The 25,000-nt window shown below is 36.5% G+C and overlaps 2 protein-coding genes across 3 annotated transcripts in view; one reads left to right on the top strand and one right to left on the bottom strand.

Annotated features, from left to right (window-relative positions):
* The window catches only part of ctbp1 (C-terminal binding protein 1), a 55,586-nt gene extending 38,364 nt beyond the window's left edge, over positions 1–17,222 (top strand). For both annotated transcript variants that reach the window (XM_073820365.1, XM_073820364.1), the window contains exons 3-9: positions 7,435–7,579; positions 7,686–7,892; positions 10,654–10,868; positions 10,958–11,088; positions 13,689–13,816; positions 14,019–14,133; positions 16,004–17,222. In XM_073820365.1, coding sequence (XP_073676466.1) covers positions 7,435–7,579; positions 7,686–7,892; positions 10,654–10,868; positions 10,958–11,088; positions 13,689–13,816; positions 14,019–14,133; positions 16,004–16,190 — 1,128 coding nt within the window. In that variant the 3' untranslated portion in view covers positions 16,191–17,222. The remainder of the gene's footprint in view (positions 1–7,434; positions 7,580–7,685; positions 7,893–10,653; positions 10,869–10,957; positions 11,089–13,688; positions 13,817–14,018; positions 14,134–16,003) is intronic.
* Positions 17,223–21,463: 4,241 nt separating this feature from the next.
* Positions 21,464–25,000, bottom strand: part of ppp2r2cb (protein phosphatase 2, regulatory subunit B, gamma b) — a 7,038-nt gene continuing 3,501 nt past the window's right edge. The window contains exons 5-6 of the mRNA XM_073820373.1: positions 22,786–22,877; positions 21,464–22,676 (exon numbers count right to left, since the gene is read on the bottom strand). Coding sequence (XP_073676474.1) covers positions 22,349–22,676; positions 22,786–22,877 — 420 coding nt within the window. The 3' untranslated portion in view covers positions 21,464–22,348. The remainder of the gene's footprint in view (positions 22,677–22,785; positions 22,878–25,000) is intronic.

The raw sequence follows: 25,000 nt of genomic DNA, 5'->3' as shown, positions 1-25,000 counted from the left end.
TAGATGAATTCACTGGGTAGCGTGATGAAATCTCACAGCCATCCTTCCCGCTGTACTTCATGTGATTTATTTATTTCGGTCTCAATCTCACTCGCTCGCAGCTATTGATCAATCATTTTCTTTAGCATTTGTTAAAGCTAGATGGGCGGACTCCGATCTGCCATGTCGAGATGTTTCATTGTGAAAGAACTCATTTCTCTTCGTCAGTTTCTAAGAATAATGCGTGACATGTTTCTCAGCAATGAACTTTGTCTGACTCTAGTGTCAGAAATAAACTGTAAACTGTAATTTATGACTATATTTATCTATCTTTCTATTTCTTAAATATTATTATATATTAAATAAATGTGACCCTGGACCACAAAACCAGTCATAAGCGTCATTATATGATATATAGATTTATATATCATCTGAAAGCTGAATAAATAGGCCTTCCATTGATGTATGGTTTGTTAGGAGAAGACAATATTTGGCCAAGATTCAACTATTATTTAAAAATCTGGAATCTGAAGGTGCAAAAAAAATGAAATATTCAGAAATCACCTTTAAGGTTGTCCAAATGAAGTTCTTAGCAGTGCGTATTACTAATCAGAAATTAAGTTTTTATATATTTATGGTAGGAAATTTATAAAATATCTTCATGGAACATGATCTTTACGTAATATCCTAATGATTTTGGCATAAAAGAAAAATCAATAGTTTTGAACCATTTAATGTATATTTTGCTATTGCTACAAATATACCCATGTTACTTATGACTGGTTTTGTGGTTCAAGTTATTTTAATTAAAAAAAGAAATCACAAAATCATATTATCATATTATCATATCATACAAACAGAAACTTGCAACCCGCCAAAATAAAATTTCTGTTTAACTTGAAGAAATTGTGACAGAGATATATTAATTAATGCAAATATAGTACTACTACTAATACAATTATTATTAAAACATTATTTTTAAGGATAATTTATTTACCAGAATTTTTTTATACACAACACAATATTTCTGGAAAAAAATGAATGAATGAATAAATAAATAAAAATAAATTACGTTTTTCTAAAGTTAATTAATTAGAGATGCTTTTGATTATTAACATTTAATGAAATCCTGAAAATGAATAGAAAACAGAATTTGGTAAAAATAAAACTGAATTTGAGAAAAGAAAATTAACTTTAAAAACCTTAACAATGTAATTTTTGCTAAACTTTTAATAAATATAGATGTTAAATTGTGTACGTTTCTTGATTTCAATTTATTAGACATGCTTGATTAATATTTTTTTAATCTAACCAGTAAAACAGAGTCTAGAAACTAAAACTAAACTAAACTAAAAGAAATTAAAATGGACAAAATGGAATCCCAAAAATTAAAACATTCTTTTAATTTTCAAGAGATTTCACAAACTTACTTTTTTAAATTTTTGATCAAGTAAATGCATATTGGTGAGAATAAGAGTCTTTCAAAAACATTTACAAACTTTTCCAACCCTAAACTTTTAAATAGTAGTGTATACTAGTACATTTATGTTTATATTTAGAAAATATATTTCATATTTATTACCATACTAGTGTTTAATGTAAATCATGTGTGTTCGTAAAACATTAGATAATGTTAATTTATACAACTTGAGATGTTAAAATGTATTAGTTTATATAGAAATTACCATTAACCTAGATTAATAAATGGTGTAAAAGGTTCATAGCTATTTCATGTTCACCTCTAGGAGGAGTTTGTTACAGCGTAAAGCATGTCACTTCCTGTTGCCAGTAGGTGTCGCTATGACTATAACTGAATATAGGCATGTAGATGTCTTCAGGTCAGGAGTGTTATCACACATGTAAAGTTTGGGGTAGAACGGACATTGTATGCCTGAGTTATAAAAACTTCCTTTTTCATGGCGAAACATCGAAATCTGTCAGGCTGCCACGGTCACACCCTCCAACAAAAACTATAGATCTTCGCAATTTAACGTCACGTGGCCCTTTATATTAGACTCACCAAATTTGATCTGAATAAATCTCTAGGAGGAGTTTGTTCAAGTACGACGCCTGAAAATGGCAAAAATGATGTGAAATTTGCTGAGAAAATTTAAAATAACTGACTTCCTGTTGAGTTTCAGACTTTGCTCCAAGAGACTTTTTTGTACAGTGGTGTGAAAAAGTGTTTGGCCTCCTGATATTTAATTTTTTGCATGTTTGTCACACTTTAATGTCTCAGATCATCAAACAAATTTAAATGTTAATCAAAGATAACACAAGTAAAGACAACATGCAGTTTTAAATGAAGGGCTTTTTATGAAGGGAAAACAAAATCCAAACCCACATGCCCTGTGTGAAAAAGCCCCCGTTAAAACATAACTGTGATTTATCACACCTAAGTTCAGTTGCTCTAGCGAAACCCAGGCCTGATTACTGCCACACCTTTTTGCAATCAAGAAATCGCTTAAATAGGACCTGCCTGACAAAGTGAAGTAGACCAAAAGATCCTTCACATCATGTTGAGATCCAAAGAAGTTCAGGAACAAATGAGAAAGAAAGTAATTGAGATCTATCAGTCTGGAAAAGGTTACAAAGCCATTTCTAAAGCTTTGAGACTCCAGCGAATCACAGTGAGAGCCATTATCCACAAATGGCGAAAACATGGAACAGTGGTGAACCTTCCCAGGAGTGGCCGGCTGACCAAAATTACCCCAAGAGTTGTGACAACTCATCCAAGAGGTCACAAAAGACCCCACAACAACATCTAAAGAACTGCAGGCCTCTCTTGCCTCAGTTAAGGTCAGTGTTCATGACTCCACCATAAGGAAGAGACTGAGCAAAAATGGCCTGCATGGCAGAATTCCAAGATTAAAACCGCTGCTGAGCAAAAAGAACATAAAGGCTCGTCTCAGTTTTGCCAGAACACATCTTGAAGATCCCCAAGACTTTTTGAGAAAACACTCTGTGGACTGACGAGACAAAAGTTGAACATTTTGTAAGGCAGGGCTATTCAATTAGATCCATTTGAGGGCCGGATTATCGAACTGGAAATTTGAAGCGGGCCAAGGGCATGGGGGCCGTCCCGATCTTTTTCTAGGGGGCCTAACTAATATTACCAACACCAACATCTATAAAAGGTTAAGGTGCTGTCTGCCAATCAATTAAAATTAAAATAAAAAAAAAATCACACTTTTTTTTGTAATTAATCATGAATAATCGCATATTTATATATATTTACTGTCATAATTTCACAATGAACCTCCAAATTAAGGTAGAAACAACAAAGTATTTTTAAATATGTGTTTAATAGCATCTTTTACCAAGTAGCCTATTATTAATGAAGTATTGATTTCAATATTGCTACTGGTGTCTCTATTAAATGAATTTTCTCTCAGTTTTACATATTACAGTGGAATTGAAAGCCCAACTTTTAATAGGCTTTGAAATATATAACAGCTTTTAATTTAGGTGATTTTTAAAACAATCTTCAAATAAACTATAAATTGTATGCATAAAATATACAGATTATTATTGCCATATACTGGTTATAATCGTTACTTTATGTTTTTAAGTTTGCATAAGTGTTTTTTTTACCACAAAGTATATTTTGGCCATCAAGATAACATTCAAATTGGATCATAAGAGCTTTAAAGTGCTTAAAATGGTTGTGCAAAATGCTTGAAAGTCATTGAAAAGTGCTTGAATTTCTCTCTCAAAAGGTTGTACAAACCCTGAAATGAATAACATTCGACTTTGCTTAAGTTGGTGTGACTTCTGGTTGTCTGACATAGCCTACATCAGCGATGTTTATAACAGAATTCTGAGCACAATTTAAATGATTCTCACTGATCTTTCAGCAACCTTAATTCATTCTGGGCGAATTCAAACACTTTTCACTGGATCTCGCAGCACTGTGCAGTAACAGTGTCGTGAAATCAACTTTGGTTCCCGAGGCTGCTTTGAGCTTCGACAAGTGTGTTTGCGTTGCGGTCCGAGGCGAGCTGATAAACGATCCGCGCTGCGCAGCTCAAACGTGGCGCGCCGTTTAATGTTTCTCATATGAAACAGAAATAGCAACGTTTATGAGTTGAATAACGCGGTGGTCGCGCCATTGCGACCGCTCACAAAATTTAGTCGCACCGGCAGAAAAAATGCGACTATTTGGTCGCAGTCTAGAGCCCTACAAGCGCTTGTCAAATCTGCCGTCTATTGATGTTGCGATCTCCGGTAGATTGTTGTTGTTCTTGGCTCTCTTACTTTTCTTTTTTGGCTGGCCCGCCGCCTAGTGGACAAACTAATTAGTGCAAAAACCATTCAAGCCACCTGCTGCTCCCTCGGGCCGGACGAAGATGATTGGCGGGCCGCCAATTGAATAGCCCTGTTGTAAGGTGTGTGTCCCATTACATCTGGCGTAAAAGTAGCACAGCATTTCAGAAAAAGAACATCATCCCAACAGTAAGATATGGAGGTGGTACTGTAATGGTCTGGGGCTGTTTTGCTGCTTCTGGACCTGGAAGACTTGCTGTGATAAATGAAACCATGAATTCTGCTGTCTACCAAAAAATCCTGAAGGACAACGTCCGGCCATCTGTTCGTGACTTCAAGCTGAAGCGAACTTGGGTTCTACAGCAGGACAATGATCCAAAACACGCCAGCAAATCCACCTCTGAATGGCTGAAGAAAAACAAAATGAAGACTTTGGAGTGGCCTAGTCAAAGTCCTGACCTGAATCCTATTGAGATGCTGTGGCATGACCTTAAAAAGGCGGTTCATGCTCGAAAACCCTCCAGTGTGGCTGAATTACAGTAATTCTGCCAAGATGAGTGGGCCAAAATTCCTGCACAGCGCTGTAACTCACTGCAAGTTATCACAAACGCTTGATTGCAGTTGTTGCTGCTAAGGGTGGCCCAACCAGTTATTAGGTTTAGGGGGCAAACACTTTTTCACACAGGGCTGTGTGGGTTTGGGTTTTGTTTTCAATTCATAATAAAAAAAACTTCATTCAAAAACTGCATGTTGTGTTTACTTGTGTTATCTTTAATATTTAAATATTTAATATTTAAATTTGTTTGATGATCTGAAACATTAAAGTGTGACAAACATGCAAAAAAATAAAAAATCAGGAAGGGGCCAACACTTTTTCACACCACTGTAGATATTGGTGTGTTACAAGTGTGTACCGATTTTCGTGCATGTATGTGAAGCGCAGCTCAAACCGCACTTCGCTGAACGTTTATAGATGGCGCTATCGAGTCATAGTGGTGGGAAAAAAGCATTAATGACACATACAGGTGTATGTGGATCAAATACAACCAGCTCAAATACAAAGAGCAAATGCACCGTTTGATAGTGCATTGACAGAGGAAATTTGATTTGCAGCTGTCGGTATTATTAAGAGTAACTGTTTTCTCTTTCACATAAACCTAAATGAAACTCATTTGCTCCTTTCATTCCATCGCTGGATACCATAAATCATTCACTCTCAACACAATTTGCTTAATTCCATGTCATATAAATATTTACTCCCTCTCGATGCGTTCATGCTCATTCAGACGTTTACTGTGGCCGGGGCCCGTGCATTTTTTTCTGCTGATTTGTCGATTGCTCTTGGCATGTTTTGTGTGGTTCTGGGTGGCTGCCAGGTTGATTCTCAAAGAACACTCCCCAGGCCTGCACAGACAGATGGCACTCCCTTTCTGCCCCTTCCCACAAACCTACAAAGAGCCTCCTTATTTGACTGCCTAACCGGCCGCTGTTGAACAGACTGAAACTATACAGTCTCCTCTCGCAGAGAAAAGAGCTGAAAGATAGAAAATCAATTGTCTGTCTGGGAGAGAAATTATTAGCGGATGATAAAGTGATTTGAAAACTGTCTATTAAAAAACGGCTGTAAAAATCTCTGTTGCAGCTCATAAACAGCACTGATTGCTTAATGCAGTGATTTTTCTTGATGGGTGTCAAAGCAAATGATGTTTTTCATCCTCAGCCAGAGTTAAAATGTGATAAATCTGTTTATGTTGTGTGTTACTCCAGAACCTGATGGTTTATTAGATTATGTCAAGTGTTTTCAAGCAAACTGATTAATCATTGCGAACCCTTTGTTAGTGAAGTTGCACAGTGGAGTTCTTGTTTTCGGTCATCAGCCGCAAAACTAAACATGTTGAGTCATATTAACAGCAAGTCATGTTGGAGGCTTTTAGTGTTTGTCATAATACTTTCCTCTAAAGAGTTTTCCTCTACCTCTAGGGTTTTGAAACAGATTTACAATGTAAAAACATGATTTCTGAAGCACATAATTAGCTCTTGACAACAGTCTCATTATCAGGGGTTTTATAATTGAAATAAAACAAAATAAACATTTCAGCTAGTTGCCAAGGTGGATTTTCTCAGTTTATGTAAAATAACTAAAACTAAATCTTTATAAAAGTAGACTTAAACTTAGACTTATAAACAAAAACTAATAAAAAACAAAACAAATATATAATAGAAAAATTCAACCTATTTCAAAACATTAGCAAAACTTTAGTAAGATATACAATTATACTAAAATAACACTGCTCAATAACATCGTTGTAAAAACACAACTAAACATCTATGTTTTTGTGTTTTGCAATTTATATAGATTAAAATTAACAATCAAAATTCAGCACCACAAATACCACCATGAATTATTTAATTTTCAAATTAATTGTTGTTTCTGAACATTCCAACAGGTATTAAAATAAATATGCAAACACAACATAATATAATATTATAACCCTTTTTTATCCTTTTAATTTTTGGGGTGGAATATAACCTGGGCATGTTTGACAGAGTGAGAGTCAGCCGTTGATCAGATCTTTAAATAAGTTGAATGGTCTTCATACCTGAATATGATTCTGTAGGACTGGCATTGAGTCCATTTCAATGCAGCCATTTTTAAAAAAAAATGAATTCTTTTGAAATCTTTTGTAATGAATTTAATGAATCTGGTTTAATGTCTGCCCGTATGAAGGCGTAGTAGTACCTTGAGTCCTGAAATTAATTTCATTGCATAGCTGAATCTTCTTAATCAGGGTGAAATTGGCTCAAGCCTGCAATGCTGTGCATATTAATACTCGTGAAAACCTTTAAAATCTTGAATATTTTTTGGAAAACTATTGTTTTTAATAAATATACGATACCAGTCAAAAGTATTTGAACAGCAAGAATTTTAATGTTTTTTTAAAGAAGTCTCTTCTGCTCACCAAGTCTGCAACTATTTGATCCGAAGTACAGCAAAAAAAGTACATTTTTAAAAATACTATTACTATTACTATTTCAAATAACTGTTTTCTGTCATTAATTTCTCATCCTCATGTCGTTCTAAAACCGTACATAATTTCAACTTGCTCCTCAGTTTGAGAGGTGTTATACTTGTGACCATCTTCTTTGCGTTTGCTTAGACTGACTGTAGTTTTGTGTCTACTCTCTCAGGTATTAAATGAAGCAGTGGGCGCTCTCATGTACCACACCATCACCCTGATGAGGGAGGACCTGGAAAAGTTCAAAGCACTTCGTATAATTGTCCGCATTGGGAGCGGCTTTGATAACATCGACATAAAGTCTGCTGGAGACTTAGGTAATGGTTAAGAAGGTTTTCCAGTACATCCCACACGATGCACAACAGTGTGTGTTTGTATGTTTGCTACGTGAAGAATCTGACCCAAACCTTTCCGCATCCGCAGGAATAGCAGTCTGCAACATGCCAGCAGCTTCAGTAGAGGAGACCGCAGACTCCACCATGTGTCACATCTTGAACCTCTACCGACGCACCACCTGGTTGCACCAGGCTCTCCGGGAGGGCACGCGGGTCCAGAGCGTGGAACAAATCCGGGAGGTCGCGTCTGGGGCGGCACGTATCAGAGGAGAGACGCTGGGGATCATTGGCCTAGGTGTGTTGTCTTGCTTAGCCAGACTTTTGACTCTCGACATGAAGTCTGATCCACTTTGCTGTGTGTTCCCACTTAGAGCGAGATATAAAGTATCCAGCTGCTGTTTGTTTTGTTTTTATGTGCTGTTTAGGGTAGAGTAAATATGAATACACTGGTGCAGGCAGAAAAAAATATTATAATTATGAGGCCACCATAAAGATAACATAGGAAACAATTGGTAATGTGTGTAGACTATGTGATTTGCATTTCTGAAAGTAATTTTTTCACAGATTTCTTCTTCACTTAATTTCTTAAAATGTTTAATTTCTTTATAAAATATGTGACCCTGGACCACAAAACCAGTCTTAAAGGAACACTCCACTTTTTTTGGAAATAGGCTCATTCTCCGACTCCCCCCGAGTTAATAAGTTGAGTTTTACCGTTTTGAAATCCATTCAGCCGTTCTCCTGTTCTGGCGGTATCGCTTTTAGCATAGCTTAGCATAGATCATTGAATCCTATTAGACCAATAGCATCGCGTTCAAAAATGACCAACGAGTTTCCATATTTGTTGTATTTAAAACTTGACTCTTCTGTAGTTATATCGTGTACTAAGACCGGCGGAAAATGTAAAGCTGCGAGTTTCTAGGCCGATAAGATTAGGAACTACACTTCCATTCCGGCGTAATAGTCAAGGAAGTTTGCTGCCGTAATATGGCCGAAGCAGGCGGAGTATTATCAGAAATGAGTTCCCAGCTAGTTTAGCATTTGCACATGTGCTGCGCGGTATTACTGCGCCTGCTTCAGCCATGTTACAGCAGCAAACTTCCTTGACTGTTACGCCGGAATGGAAGTGTAGTTCCTAATCTTATCAGCCTAGAAACTCGCAGCTTTGCATTTCCGCCGGTCTTAGTACACGATATAACTACAGAAGAGTCAAGTTTTAAATACAACAAATATGGAAACTCGTTGGTCATTTTTGAACGCGATGCTATTGGTCTAATAGGATTCAATGATCTATGCTAAGCTATGCTAAAAGTGATATCGCCAGAACAGGAGAACGACTGAATGGATTTCAAAACGGTAAAACTCAACTTATTAACTCGGGGGGAGTTGGAGAATGAGCCTATTTCCAAAAAAAGTGGAGTGTTCCTTTAAGTAGCACAGGTATATTTGTAGCAATAGCCAAAAATACATCATGTGGGTCAAAATTTTTTTTTTTTTCTTTTATGCCAAAAATCATTAGGATATTAAGTAAATATATTTTGTCAATTTCCTACTGTGAATATATCAAAACTTAATTTTGATTAGGCCAAGAACATCATATGGACAAATTTAAAGGCGATTTTCTCAATATTTAGATTTTTTTGCACTCTCAGATTGCAGATTTTCAGATAGTTGTGTCTTGGCCAAATATTGCCCTTATCCTAACAAACTATACAAAGAGAGGGAGTTTAGGATCAGTAAGATTAAAAGAGTACTTGTATTATTATTAATATTAATACTTATATGTTCATTAAAAAACATGTCAAACAATTCTGGGGAAAAAAACGTTATATATCAGTCAAAAGTTTTCGAATAGTACGATTTCTAATGTTTTTAAAAAAGAAGTCTCTTATGCTTCCCAAGCCTGCATTTATTTAATAAAAAACACAGTAAAAACAGTACAAATTAAAATTAGAAATATTTTTACTATTTAAAATAACTGTTTTCTGTTCGAATATATTTTAAAATGTAATTTATTCTGGTCGTTTCAAAGCTGAATTTTTAGCATCATTACTCCATGATCCTTTAGAAATCATTCCCATATTCTGATTTGCTGCTCAAAAAAAAACTAACATTTATCATTATTATTATTATTATTGTTATTATGTTAAAAACAGCTGAGTAGAGTTTTTAAGGTTTCTTTGTTGAATAGAAAGTTCAGAAGAACTGCATTTATCTGAAATATAAATCTTTTATAACATTATAAATGTCTTTATCATCACTTTTAATCAATTTAAAGCATCCTTGTCAAATAAAAGTATTAATTTTCATAATTTCTCCCCCGCCCCCTCAAAAATTAAACAAATAAAAAATAAAAAATGACACTGACTCCAAGCTTTTGAATGGTATTGTATATAAAATTACAAAAGCGTTTTATTTCAAATAACTGCTGATCTTTAGATCTTTTTATTCGTCAAAGAATGCTGAAAAAATGTACTCAACTGTTTAAAATATTGATAATAATAATAAAAATGTTTCTTGAACAGCAAATCAGCTTATTAAAATGATTCTAAAGGATCATGTGACATAAAGACTGGAGTAATAATGCTGAAAATTCAGCTTTGATCACAGGAATAAATTACATTTTAAAATATATTCCAATAGAAAATATGATTTTAACTTCTAATAATAATTTACAATAATACTGTTTTTACTGTATATTTAAAAAAAGAAACAGATGCAGTCTTGGTCTTATCAACCCAACACTTTTAAACAGTAGAAATAAAATCCTACACTTTTTGCTTTTTGCTGAAATTCAAAACTAAAAGTTTACAGAGGCTCATATGGACTCATAATATCAGCCCAATATATTTTAAATAAAATTTTCTTCTGTTTTTTTCTTTATCTTTTGTTGACAGACTGTAGAAAAAAAAAACTCAACTACACACCAATGAAACTTGTTTTAATTGTAATGTTGTCAATTTGCCATGCCACGACAGCGAAGGGGATTGTACTGAACTAAGGTAATACAAAACAATAATTAATTCCTTTTATTCATGGCTTATGTCTGCTCTCAGGGCGTGTCGGACAAGCGGTTGCACTGAGGGCCAAAGCATTCGGCTTCAACGTGATCTTCTACGACCCATACCTGTCAGACGGGATGGAGCGAGCCTTGGGGCTGCAAAGAGTCAACACCCTGCAGGACCTGCTCTTCCACAGCGACTGCGTCACCTTACACTGCAGCCTCAATGAGCACAACCACCATCTCATCAATGACTTCACCATCAAACAGGTGTCGCCTACAGCCCTTCACAAGCACAAGAGCTTATATGTGCGCTGGTGACACATTTGTATATGATCGTTATTGTATGTTTGTCACAGATGCGTCAGGGCGCTTTTCTAGTGAACACGGCACGTGGTGGTCTGGTGGATGAGAAAGCTTTGGCCCAGGCTCTGAAGGAGGGCAGAATACGGGGAGCAGCCCTGGACGTCCATGAGACAGAGCCCTTCAGGTGAATAACAACAAGATGGGATGTCGAAGAATCGTGTTGTTTTGACATTCGGATGGAGTGCTCGCTCCAAACCCCATTTCTGTTCCACACCCTGCCTCTGCAGGTCATTTTTGTGTTGTTATTTGGCTTCAAACTCCACAAAACATGCATCTGTTTGCTAGAAATGCATTACAAGGGATGCAAAGAATGCGAGCTGATTCCCAATCCCCAGGCAGTTTTAAGAAAGAGAAGCAGCAATGAGAAATAACACCATAAATAGTGTGTTCACATTTGTAAATTATGTTTAACTGCTTTTACACCAATTGTCAAAGCAAGTGTTATTTTAACAGTGTACAGTCGTGGCCAAAAGTTTTGAGAATTACATAAACATTGGAAATTGGAAAAGTTGCTGCTTAAGTTTTTATAACAGCAATTTGCATATACTCCAGAATGTTACGAAGAGTGATCAGATGAATTGCATAGTCCTTCTTTGCCATGAAAATTAACTTAATCCCGAAAAAAACTTTCCACTGCATTGTTAAGAAGGCTTCAGGGCGTCCAAGAAAGTCCAGCAAGCGCCAGGATCGTCTCCTAAAGAGGATTCAGCTGCGGGATCGGAGTGCCACCAGTGCAGAGCTTGCTCAGGAATGGCAGCAGGCAGGTATGAGAAGCCACTTCTCTCCAAAAAAAACATCAGGGACAGATTGATCTTCTGCTAAAAGTATGGCGAAAGGACTGCTGAGGACTGGGGCAAAGTCATATTCTCCGATGAAGCCTCTTTCCGATTGTTTGGGGCATCTAGAAAAAGGCTTGTCCGGAGAAGAAAAGGTGAGCGCTACCATCAGTCCTGTGTCATGCCAACAGTAAAGCATCCTGAGACCATTCATGTGTGGGGTTGCTTCTCATCCAAGAGAGTGGGCTCACTCACAATTTTGCCCAAAAACACAGCCATGAATAAAGAATGGTACCAAAACACCCTCCAACAGCAACTTCTTCCAACAATCCAACAACAGTTTGATGAAGAACAATGCATTTTCCAGCACGATGGAGCACTGTGCCATAAGGCAAAAGTGATAACTAAGTGGCTCGGGGACCAAAACGTTGAAATTTTGGGTCCATGGCCTGGAAACTCCACAGATCTTAATCCCATTGAGAACTTGTGGTCAATCCTCAAGAGGCGGGTGGACAAACAAAAACCCACTAATTCTGACAAACTCCAAGAAGTGATTATGAAAGAATGGGTTGCTATCAGTCAGGATTTGGCCCAGAAGTTGATTGAGAGCATGCCCAGTCGAATTGCAGAGGTCCTGAAAATGAAGGGCCAACACTGCAAATACTGACCCTTTGCATAAATGTCATGTAATTGTCGATAAAAGCCTTTGAAACGTATGAAGTGCTTGTAATTATATTTCAGTACATCACAGAAACAACTGAAACAAAGATCTAAAAGCAGTTTAGCAGCAAACTTTGTGAAAACTAATATTTGTGTCATTCTCAAAACCTTTGGCCATGACTGTAGTATATGTGCGTGTAATTATATTTATATATTTCTACCAGTCAAAAGTACAGCCAAATATTAAGAAAAAAATGTTTACTATTTAAAGGAACTGTTTTCTATTTGAATATATTTTACATTTTAATTTATTCGTGCGATCAAAGCTGAATTTTCAGCATCATTACTCCAGTCTTCCGTGTCACATGATCCTTCAGAAATCATTCTAACATGCTGATTTGCTGTTTTTTATTTTTATCAATATTAATGAATCAAATTGACTGCAAATTTAACACGTTTGGGCTTAGAAAAGTCATTATTGTGTTAAATGAGAAATTATTCACATTATTGTGTTAATTAGTGTAATGTTAAATAGTAATGTGGAATAAACATTACAAACAAGTCGCATTAGAAAAAAATATTTTGATTCAACATTTTAAAAAATGAATATTAAAATGTGATTTTTTTTTTAAATAAAGTGATACTCTTAATTCAAACAACTGAGTAAATTTGTTTCAGCATTCTTTGATGAATAGAAAGATCCAAAGATCAGCCTTTTTATCTGAAATAAAAAGTATACACTAAACCATTCAAAAGCTTAGAAAGAAATGGTAGAAATGAATACTTTTATGTAGCAAGGATGCTTGAAATTGATCAAAAGTGATGATGAAGACATTTATAATGTTACATGATCTCTTGAACTTTCTGTTCATCAAAGAAACCTGAAAAATTCTACTCAGCTGTTTTCAACATAATAGTAGTAAATGTTTTTGGAGAAGCAGATCAGAATTTTAGAATAATGCTAAAAATTCAGCTTTAAAATCACAGGAGTAGATTACATTTTAAAATATATTCATATAGAAAACAGTTGTTTTAAATAGTAAAAATATTTCAAAATTGTACAGTTTTGCTGTACTTTGGATCAAATAAATGCAGGCTTGGTGAACAGAAGAGACATCTTTAAAAAACATAAAAAATCTTTGACTAGTAGTGTATATTGAACTTTAGGGTGATTTAACTGCATTCTAATAGACTACATCATGCAGTCAATCAGTTGCAACTTGCAGGGTTGGAAAAGGTAATAGAAATGTATTCAAATCTCTTACATACAGCTGTATGTTTGTGTAAGTTTCAGCCAAGGTCCTCTTAAAGACGCGCCCAACCTGATCTGCACTCCTCACGCGGCGTGGTACAGCGAGCAGGCCTCCATCGAGATGCGCGAGGAGGCGGCGCGGGAGATCCGTCGGGCTATTACCGGTACGTCCCCACATGATGCTATCAGTAACACTCTTTACTGCCTCAGAGCTGACATTTGTCAAATGATTGGAGAGCGCTAAGTGCCTGACCTCTTTCATCAGCTGAGGGAAAAACCTTGTTCTTTAATTGCAGCTCTGCAGGCTTGATGTGCTGTGATCAATGACTCAGGCTCTGCTGTAATGAAGCTGTTTTCCTCCTCCAGGTCGCATTCCAGACAGCCTGAAGAACTGCGTCAACAAAGAGTTCCTCACACAGACCACGCACTGGGCCGGCATGGACCCCGGTGTTGTTCATCCAGAACTCAATGGAGCCTACAGGTACAACAAACTGCTGAGAAATTCATTCATCGTAACTGAATGTAGGATACAGGTGGTGCTGTTGTTTTGTATTTGGACAGACATGTACCAGGACTAGTGGTAAAAGGATAATTCACAAATGGCCATGTAAGATTGATTTTACTATGGTTAAAGTCAGTACTACTGGATTTCTCAATACATGTACATGAAAATTGTTGAAATCCCAAAAGATAATAAGACGATGTACAAGGCATCATTGTGGAAAAAAATATTTCTCAGCTTTTATTTACATTTGAACAAAAAGTAGCATGTCTAAAATTATTCATACCCTTTGCAAACTGTCACAGTCTATGGGAAAATCCAAAGTTCTATACCATTCCAAATAGTCCAAGCTGTTCTAAAGCATCCTGATTACCCTGATTCATTGGGAACAGCTGTTTTAATCAACTCAACAGGTGAAAAACAGAAGCTCTCGCTGTTGGTTTGTGGACAGTCATGGCTAAGACAAAGGCTCACTGAGGACCTGCAGCTGCACATTGTGGCTGCTCACGAGTCAGGAAAGGGCTATAAGACCATATCTAAATGTTTTGAAGTTCCAGTGGCTACAGTGCAAAGTATTATTAAAAAATACAAGACGTTACGCACTGTGAAAAATCTCAGAGAATGTGGTCGGAAGCCAAAAGTGACACCTGTGCTGGCCAGGAGGATAGTGAGAGAGGTAACAAAGAATCCAAGGATCACCACCAAGGCCGTCCTGATGAATCTGGGCTCTGCTGGTGGAAACATCTCAAGGCAGACACTCCAACAGACACTGCACACCGCTGGGTTCCACAGACGCAGAGCAAGGAGGACACCACTTCTCCAGATAAGGCACACAAAAGCCCGCTTGGCCTTTGCAAATACTCATCTGGACAAAGAAGAAGACTTCTGGTCTTCTGTTTTATGGTCAGATTAATCAAAAATTTAATTGTTTGGCCACAATGATGTAGCCTTCATTTGGCGTAAAAAAGGAGAAGCCTTTAACCCTAAGAACACCATCCCCACTGTCAAACATGGTGGTGGGAACCTAATGTTTTGGGGGTGTTTTTCAGCCGGTGGACCAGGGAACCTAATCTCAGTAAACGGCACCATGAAAAAGGAGCAAAACTAAAATTCTCAACAACAACATCAGGCAGTCTGCAGAGAAACTTGGCGTTGGGCACCAGTGGACATTTCAGCACGACAACGACCCAAAACACACAGCAAAAGTGGTAAAGAAACGGTTAGCAGGCAAACACATTAACGTTTTGCAGTGGCCCAGCCAGAGTCCTGACTTAAATCAAGAGAATCTGTGGAGGGAGCTAAAGATCAGGGTGATGGCAGGGAGACCCTCCGACCTGAAAGAGCTGGAGCTCATCGCTAAAGATGAATGGGCAAAAATACCAGTGGAGACATGAAAAAAGCTGGTCGGCAATTATAGGACGCGTTTGATTGCTGTAATAGCCAATAAAGACTTCTATTGAATACTGAGAAGGGTATGAATAATTTTGGACATGCCACTTTTTGTTCAAATGTAAATAAAAGCTGAGAATTTTTTTTCCACAATGATGCCTCTTGTACATCGTCTTATTATTGTTTTGGGAGAAGCCTGTGTCATTTCCGGTCCAAAAAAAAATTGCTGGTTGAATAAAAGTAACTAAGTCATAATTTGCCAGGGGTATGAATAATTTCGGGCTTGACTGTATGTGCTATATTTAAACGTGGCTCATCCAATCAGATTGTCAAGCTGAAAGTAACTATGCATTTTAAAATGCACCATTTTGCAATCCAAGATTTTAGTTTACTAGAGACTTGGATGGCTTTACCAGAGGTAAAGGTGTTACTGACACTTAATATTCTTTCTCCTCCTCAGGTACCCCGCCAGCGTAGTGAGCCTCGCTTCAGGGGGTCTGCCTCCGCCAGTGGAGGGCATCATGCCAAGCGCGGTGCCCATAACCCACAGCCTGCCCACCGTGGCCCACCCTCCGCACGCCCCGTCGCCCGGCCAAACCGGCAAACCCGAACCCGATAGAGAGCAGCACCCCAACGAACAGTTGTAGCCCCCCTTCAGAGGCTCTCCGTACCACTATAGAACTCTCCTGGTCCTTCTTTACCCCAAAGAAGAGGAGCGGAAACAGGCTCCCGGGCTCAGAACCAGCCACTAAAAACAACCACGACTCTGAAGTAGCCAACTCTTTGACTGAAGGTGGTGGACTGCGCTCTTTGAAGTATCTAGTGGGAAAAAAACAACGACAAGAAAAAAAGAGAAAATCTTGTGGATTTCCAACTTCTCCCTGATGCAAAATCCTGCTGTTTTAGATTGTAGTCTGTCCAAGTGCAGTGGGCGATCTTTTATCTGTTATTTTGTCTGTCTAATGGGTTTCATTGTTAAAACAACAGTAGCTATTACATGAATGTAACCTGTTTGTGTACAGTTTTTAGGATGATCAATGGTTTGTAGATGAGAAAAAAAAACTGAAACAGCATTAAGGGAGGCATCTTACCACCTTATAGATACGATAACAAAACGCATATTAGTTTCGCTCGTTTGATTTTAAAAGCCCCGAAAGAGGCGGGATTTGCACACCCTCTCAGGAAAATTTATTTTCCCCCCCTTCCCTTCCTTTTAAATTAAACCACATAGTGCATTGTTTTTTGTACCCATTTGTCTTTTGTAGTCGAAATTCAGTACAGTACTTTAAAGAACTACACTCAGTATGTTTTTATTTTTGGAGCATGTATTACTTTATGTGTTTAAGGTTCAAAAGAAAAGAGAAAACGTTCAGTTTTTGAACAAAAAGAGAAAAAACAAAAAAACAAAACAAATTTGTCTTGTGCAAAGCTGGCGTAATGCTTGCCTGTTTGTGTGTGACTTGATTGTACCGTGTTTTCCGAGGATGCCGGGATAGTTGCAGCTCTCCATCGCCTACATAGATTCCTTCCTGGTAAAGTGGTAGGCTAGCAATATACATACTATATATACTATGAGATATTAATATTTTTTGTTAAACAGAATCCAAAAAGAAATGTTTGTGACTGTATGCATTTGTATGAATTATTTTAAATGAAATAAAAGTCTGAGTTAAACGACACGGCGGCCTTTCTGTGAGACTGAGTTTCTCTCGGACGGATGTCATGCCGGGACAACAGAAGAAGCGCAGGGTTAGTTCAGGTTCCCTTTGTATTTGAACCCATTTCAGAATATAAACAGTCACTGCGAGCGCCCTCTTGTGGACGTCAGTTCTGTAATACACTGATCAAAAGGTACCAACCAGGCATCATGCTGAAAATACTTCATACAGGGGAATTGGGACTTCAAAGCTGTGATCTAGCTTGCTCTGAAGAAGTTGTATTAAAGGGTTTGTTCAACCAAATTTTCTGTCATTTCCTCACCCTCATGTTGTTCAAAATCATGTGAAAATAGAATTGAAGAATGAAGAACAAGAAGGTTAGGCTACACCAGCAAACTTTAAATATATATAGGAAATTAAGTTAAGTTCATGTTCCATGAAGATTTTTTGTAAAATTCCTACTATGTATATATATATATATATATATATATATATATATATCAAAATGTAATTTTTGATTAGTAATATGCATTGTTAAGAACCTAATTTGGAGAAGTTTAAAGGTGATTTTCTCAGTATTTAGATTTTTTTGCACCCTCAGATTCCAGATTTTCAAATAGATGTATCTCAGCCAAATATTGTCCGATCCTAACAAACCATACATCAACAGAAAGCTTATTTATTGAGCTTTCATATGATGTATACATCTCAGTTTTGTAAAATTTAACCTTATGACTGGTTTTGTGGTCCCGGGTCACACACACACACACATATATATATATATACATATATATATTATGTAAACACAAACTTTTATTTTTGATTGCGATTAGTCCCGATTAATCGATTTGATAGCATTAATATACATGTATGTATGTATATATATATATATATATATATATATATATATATATATACAGCAACCTGACAATAATTTATAATTTTTTTAGTGTAGTGAGGAGCAATAAGATTATTAACATGGATTTAGAAAATACAATTTTCATGCCGACTTCAAATTTTGGATGCAATTTTGATTTAATTTTTATACATCCTTGCATGTTTCATGTTTTTGAGTGAACCGCAGAATTCTCTCTTAAAACTTATACAATCAATACTTTTGAATATGGTTGCAAAGGGGTAGAAAATTTCTGGAAACTTTCCAAAAATCCCTGAAAGTTTCCAAAAAATCCTGGAAATTTTCCAAAATTTCTGGAATGTTTTCCAAATTTACTAATTTTCCACCTTTTTGCAACCCTACTTTTGAATGGGAGAAACTGCAACTGTTATAAAATGAACTGTTATTCATTGGGGTATAAAATTACTTTGATTTCTTTTTTTACTTTTTTAAAATTAGCCTCCGAAATGAGATACAACAAATGAGCATGATGTTATTAGCTGTTTCCATTACCCCTTAAATTGCACAAAAAAAAAATCGCTTAATGGAAATGCGTCAATTGTGCAAAAACTCCCATATATTGCAAAAAACTCGTATGAGGTGGTTTTTCAGGCAATTCGAAAAAGGAATATTTCGCAAAACAGCAATGGAAACTTTTTTTCTGCATTTACAGGTCACATTCGATTAAATATAGCCAAAATCCCACAAAAATCCGTTGCCATGACTTATCGCGAGAGGAAAAAAATATGTTTTAGTCGCATAACATCGGTTAATGTAAACGCCATCATTTTGCAATACTTTTTAATCGACATTAAAAATCACCAAAGTTTTGTGCAAATCTGTAATGGAAACGTGCCTATTGTTTACACGGTTGTCATAGCAGATGTTGGCAGCTACGCCATCGTTTTCAAAAGTCTCCATTTTGCTACGTTTACACTGAAAAACAACCCTGGAGTTTTTAAATTAAAATAGGGTCTGCAGCATTTTCGAGGGTAGAAAATGCTGGAGTAGTGTAAACGACAGGCGTAACCATATCTAGTTTTTAACCGCACACTCAAATGCTCACGAAGAGAGTTTTTAATGTAAACACAGCCCACTGTGAACGCCCTTGTAATTCGCTTCAACCTTTTCAAACTTTAGGAATGATTATTCAATGTTCAAGTGTGTGTAAGGAAGCAGAGTAACGGCTGTTTCTAAAGCACGCAGCGCCAACTCCTGTTAAAAACTAGGCTCAGAATTGATTTGAGAGAATCGCAATGCATTCGGAAAATCAGAATCATTTCTTGATCAGCCATGCATTGATTTATTTTCCCAGTCCTAGAAAAACGATCTGTTGCTACTTCCATTTCAATGTCGATTTAAAGTAGTTCACTTCTTCAGTTGAAAAGAAATTAAGGTTTTTGAGAAAAACATACCAGGATTGCCAGTGGGCTAAAAGTCCAAACTGCAGGCTACATTTACACTAGTGCGTTTACACCACTATTTCAATCCTCGAAAATGCTGCAGAACCCGTTTCAGTCTAAAAACTCTGGGGTTGCATTTCAGTGTAAACGGACCAAAATGGAGACTTTTGAAAATGATGGCATGGCTGCCCACATTTGCTCTGCATATCCTCTATGACCATGTAAACAATAACAACATGCTCTCATTTGGGAGGCTCATTTAAGAAAATAACTGTAACATTTCAAAGTGAAAAAATCTAATTACAGTATTTTTACAAGGAATAACAGTCAATTTTATCACAGTTACTTCTCTCACAATAAAACATCCATGACATATGCAGCCTGAATGATCACGTGACATGCATTTTCAGTTGCGTAGTGTAGACGGAGATCGTTTCTGAAACATAGTGAAAACGCCAGTAGAGACGAGGATCGTCTTCATTTTAAAACGCTGTTTAAAAATGAAAACGCGCTATTGTAAACAGGACCACAGTTTCAAAGCAGCTTTAAAGGCCTCTACACGATCCCAGCCATGAAACAAGGATTTTATCTAGCAAAGCGATCTGCCATTTTCCAGGAAAAATACAAACTTATATACTTTCTAACCACAAATGCTAATCTCGGCCTCATGCATTACGTAATCACACACACACGACATAGGCGGAAGTATCGCCCCAGTGTTTACAAAGCGAGCGTGCAAAGAAAGTCAAACGCCTTTTACACAAAAAGGTAAAAAAAAAAAAAACGTCAGACGATTTTGAAGTTGGAGGATAAAATGAGATGGAGTTTTTTTACCCTACCAGACCCTTGTTTAGTCAAAGTACACAGATGAAGAACTAACCACATGTGACCTCTCCAGTTTAGCTAGTGCAAGATGAGCATTTGTGGTTAAAAAGTATAGAGTTTTTTTTTTTTTAAGAAAATCACCAATCATTTCGCTAGATACCACCCTTAAAGAGATAGTTCACCCAAAAATGAAAATTTGATGTTTATCTGCTGACCCCCAGGGCATCCAAGATGTAGGTGACTTTGTTTCTTCAGTAGAACACAAACTAAGATTTTTAACTCAAACCGTTGCAGTCTGTTAGTCATATAATGGCAGTGGATGGGCACCAAACTTTTGAAAGTAAAAAAAAAAAACATGCAGACTAATCCAAATTACACCCTGCGGCTCGTGACGATACATTGGTGTCCTAAGACACGAAACGATCGGTTTTTGTGAGAAACTGAACAGTATTTATATCATTTTTTACCTTTGATACACAGCAATGTCCAACTGTCCTGAGCTCGTGCTCAGCATCCGGTGTGTTACATGTGTACGCGCTCTGGCAGAGTATACGCAAACGCTGGAAGGGGAAATTGGTGATGAGTTCATGCAAGCAAATGTAATCTTTTAGCGTTAAGTAATTACCATTTTGGATAGCCGCTATACCCAGTTGGACAGTTGGGCATTGCTGTGTATCAAAGTTTAAAAAATTATATAAATACTGTTCAGTTTCTCACAAAGAACGATCATTTCGTATCTTAGGACATCAATGCATTGTCACCAGCCGCGGGGTTTAATATGGATTTGTCTGTGCATGTTTTTTTTTACTTTCAAAGGTTTGGTGCCCATTGACTGCCATTATATGACTAACAGACTGCAACGGTTTGAGTTAAAAATCTTCGTTTGTGTTCTGCTGAGGAAACAAAGTCACCTACATCTTGGATGCCCTGGGGGTAAGCAGATAAACATCAAATATTCATTTTTGGGTGAACTATCCCTTTAATCTTTGGTTGTGATTGTGTAGAGCTCTTTGAAGCTGCACTGAAACTGCAATTTGAACCGTCAACCCATTGGCCACCACTGAAGTCCACTATATGAAAAAAAAATCTTGGAATGTTTACCTCAAAAAACAATTTCTTTACGACTGAAGAAAGAAAGACATGAACATCTTGAATGACATTGGGGTGAGTAAATTATCTGGAAATCATTATTCTGGAAGTGAACTCCTTTAAGTTCACAGAAAATGTTTTTTTTTCTTTTTTCTGTGTTTTCCACAGAAACAAAATCAAATAGATTTGGAATGACATGAGGGTGGGAAATTCATTTTTGGCTGAGCTATTTTTTACACACTAGATAAAATCATCAAACCAGTGCACTAGCTATCAAGCGCTTGTAAGTACATGGTCAGAAGCGTTGAATTGGGAATGTTCTTTACACACTGAGCTGGGGGAGGTGATGACTCAGCATTGAAACTGATCCCTGCACATGCTGTTTTCCTTCCAGCAATGTCTCTCAGCAGACCTCCATAATTCCTGCATCCTGTCCTCTGCTTGTTCTGGATTTCGTTTTGGTGCGCTTTGCCATTGAACATAAGAAGAGGCCTTAGAGAGTCCCTGAGCAGTTTGTCAAACCAAAGAAAACTGAAGAAAACTCGAGCCTGAGAAGAACGAACGGAAACTGAATCTACACAAGCACTACGGAGCGGTATAAAGCGTCGTAAAGGCTCTGATTCGCTTACAATCGTCATTGTTAAATAAGCCCTGTTCATGAGCAAACAGCTTTGTAAACATGCATGTGCGATCCGAAGGTGTCAGGGTAGCTGAACATTATCTAACCCGAGTGTTCATACTGCATGCCATGCGATAGCACTGAATCCGAGTGATACATTCTCATTCAGGACCACAGTTATAGTTCGTGTTATTCAATTTTTAGGGTTATATATGTTCATAACAGTTCTTGAGATTGTTCCGATGCTGGCGACATCTGGAAATGTGATCATAAAGGGTAAGAAATGAATTGAATTTTGCCTACAGACCGACGTCTGCTACTTAAGAGGAGCGCTTTGTATTTCCGGCGTGTTGTGATGTCCGTTGGGCGTCAGTCTGTCCTGGAAAATGTAGAGGTTGTTGCTGGCCGCAATGGCGATGATGTTTTCTTTGGGATGCCAGGCGGTATGAAGGATTTTCTTCCTGAAGTCCAGACTGTCCACGCTGACGTCTGTGTCTTTCCGTTTCTTCCCCACGCACACCCGTCGCGGCTGCAGGACCGCCCGCCGCTTACACACCTCCCGACTGGCCTCCAGAGTCACGTCACGCCGACTCGCCCGGTCAAACATTCGGAAGTAGTTGTTGTACGCGCCTGTCATGATCACGCTGCGGAGGAAGAGACGGATTGAGAGGGAACAGATGCAGAGCAGCTGGATCCGCTTAGGTTATATTTCAAAGGGTCAAAGGTTATGTTCTGAGGGTTATTAGGCCTCACCTGTCCGTTCCGTTCCAGGCACATTCAAACTTGTCAAAAATACAATCGCTTTCGTATAAAGAGCACAATTTGGTTCGCAGGTAGTCGTGGACCTGAAACAACGTGAGATGGATAAAGCAAGAGAATTGTGTACATAAACATTAGAGGAAGGTTAGTGATGTTTAGTACATGATAAATGCATTCAAGCTTCTTTATATATAAACATATAACAGGAATGTTGCTTGTAGCTGCAAAACCTGTACTTTTCCTGCTTTCCAATAGTGATTGAAAGGCATTTTTAAAGACTGTTTCTTAACTTTTAATCCAACCATATCAAGATTTTGTTACATTTTGTTAAAAAAATGTACCGTGTCCTCAGTACATCCCTCCAGGGGGCCCCAGAAAAGTTTTATTTAAAAATAATTATTATATATATATATATATATATATATTAGTGGTGGGCCGTTATCGGCGTTAACGTGCTGCGTTAACGTGAAACTCTTATCGTGCGAAAAAAAAAATATCGCCGTTAATCTATTCTCAAATTTGGGTTGGGAGCTGGGTCTAAACTACGCAAGCTATGATGACTTTCACCTTGATAGTTTAACGCGGATGTATACCGAAGATATGAATATGGTCTCCTCCGCCAAAACACAGACGGGGTCGCGTCGTCCTCCATTCATAAAAACCGAATCTACTATAGCGCGAAATGCCACGTAAATTCGTCGTTTTTTTGGATTCATAAATCAAATGTTTGTCTGTCACTTAATTCAAATCGCGATATGGACTAGTGTATGTGAAAACTGAAATGCAAAAAGACCGTTTTAATATGAATCCGATATGTTCCGTTTGCCTAGCTGTATATATGAATGGCCGAAACGAGCTTTTACTACACGCATACTGAAACACACGTGACGCTCCCGGTAATTTTTGGCATTTTCATCTCACATGAACAGATAAACTCAATCTCCCAAACTGCTGTGAGTGTCACTTTTACCGTTTCATTTGAGAAAACTAGCATCATATCATACTGTATACACAGAAACTTCATGGCAACCTGTCAAAATAAAAGTACGGTGTAACATGTAATGGGTTGGGTAGGTGTTGACGTTAAAAAAACAATAGGTAAAAAATAAAATAAAAAATCTAATAGGTAGAAAAAATAATTTCATTGTTAGTTAGTTAGTAAACACAAGTACATCTAATTGAACATAATTTATTTTCATCAACAAATTATCATAGAACAGCTTTATGAGCTTTATGATCCATTCTCAAAGACTTACTTTTAGTCATTAATTGGGTAGCACACATATTCTGAATGCCTTCATCAGAATTCAAATTAGCCATTTTAATCTAGATTAATCTAGATTAATTCCAAGATTTAATCTAGATTAATCTAGATTAAAAAAATTAATCTATGCCCACCCCTAATATATATATATACATACAAAACATTTAATTTAAATAAAATAAAATACAAAAAGAACAATAATAGTATATATAAAAATGTATATATATAATAACTTTTCTGGGGTTTATGGAGTGATTAACTTAAAATAACTTAAAATAATATATATAAAATATCTTAAAATTTTATATATATATATATATATATATATATATATATATATATATATATATATAGCTATTTTAAGATAATTTTAATCAAAATTACAGAAAATTCAGAAATATAATCACTAGAAAACATTTAAATAAAATAAAAGAAGAACAATAATATATATATGTATATATATATATATATATATATATATATATATATATATATATAACATTTATGGTAAATTTACTTAATTTCACATTATATAATGTGCATATGAGTGTGTGAATGTATTTGAATATTATTTATTATTATTTTTTTTATTACTATTATAGTTTTTAACAGTATAACTAGCTGTTATTTTTATATTTGATCATATTTTAAGTTTTAGCATTTTGATGTCATTTTGATTTTTGTATTTTTATTGTTATCATTATTTCTATTTAGCTTTAATTTTTATATTAGTTTTAGTCATTTTAGTACTCAAACTTTCTTTAGTACTCAAATTTGATTTCAGTTAGTTTTTCATTTAATATTTAGAATTCCTTTTTTATTTTAAATTCATTTCCATTTAAAACAATTAGTTTTGATAAACAGGACATCTTAATCGTATTCTTGATCGTAACTTGCCTTCATAGTCATGAACACATTTTTAAAATCTTGTAATATTTTAAAGCC

The sequence above is a fragment of the Garra rufa genome, chromosome 16 (genome assembly GCF_049309525.1).
Source record: "Garra rufa chromosome 16, GarRuf1.0, whole genome shotgun sequence".
Classification (NCBI taxonomy): domain Eukaryota; kingdom Metazoa; phylum Chordata; class Actinopteri; order Cypriniformes; family Cyprinidae; genus Garra; species Garra rufa.
The sequence above is the reverse complement of the archived record's forward strand: the minus strand, read 5'-3'. Positions and strand labels throughout refer to the sequence as shown.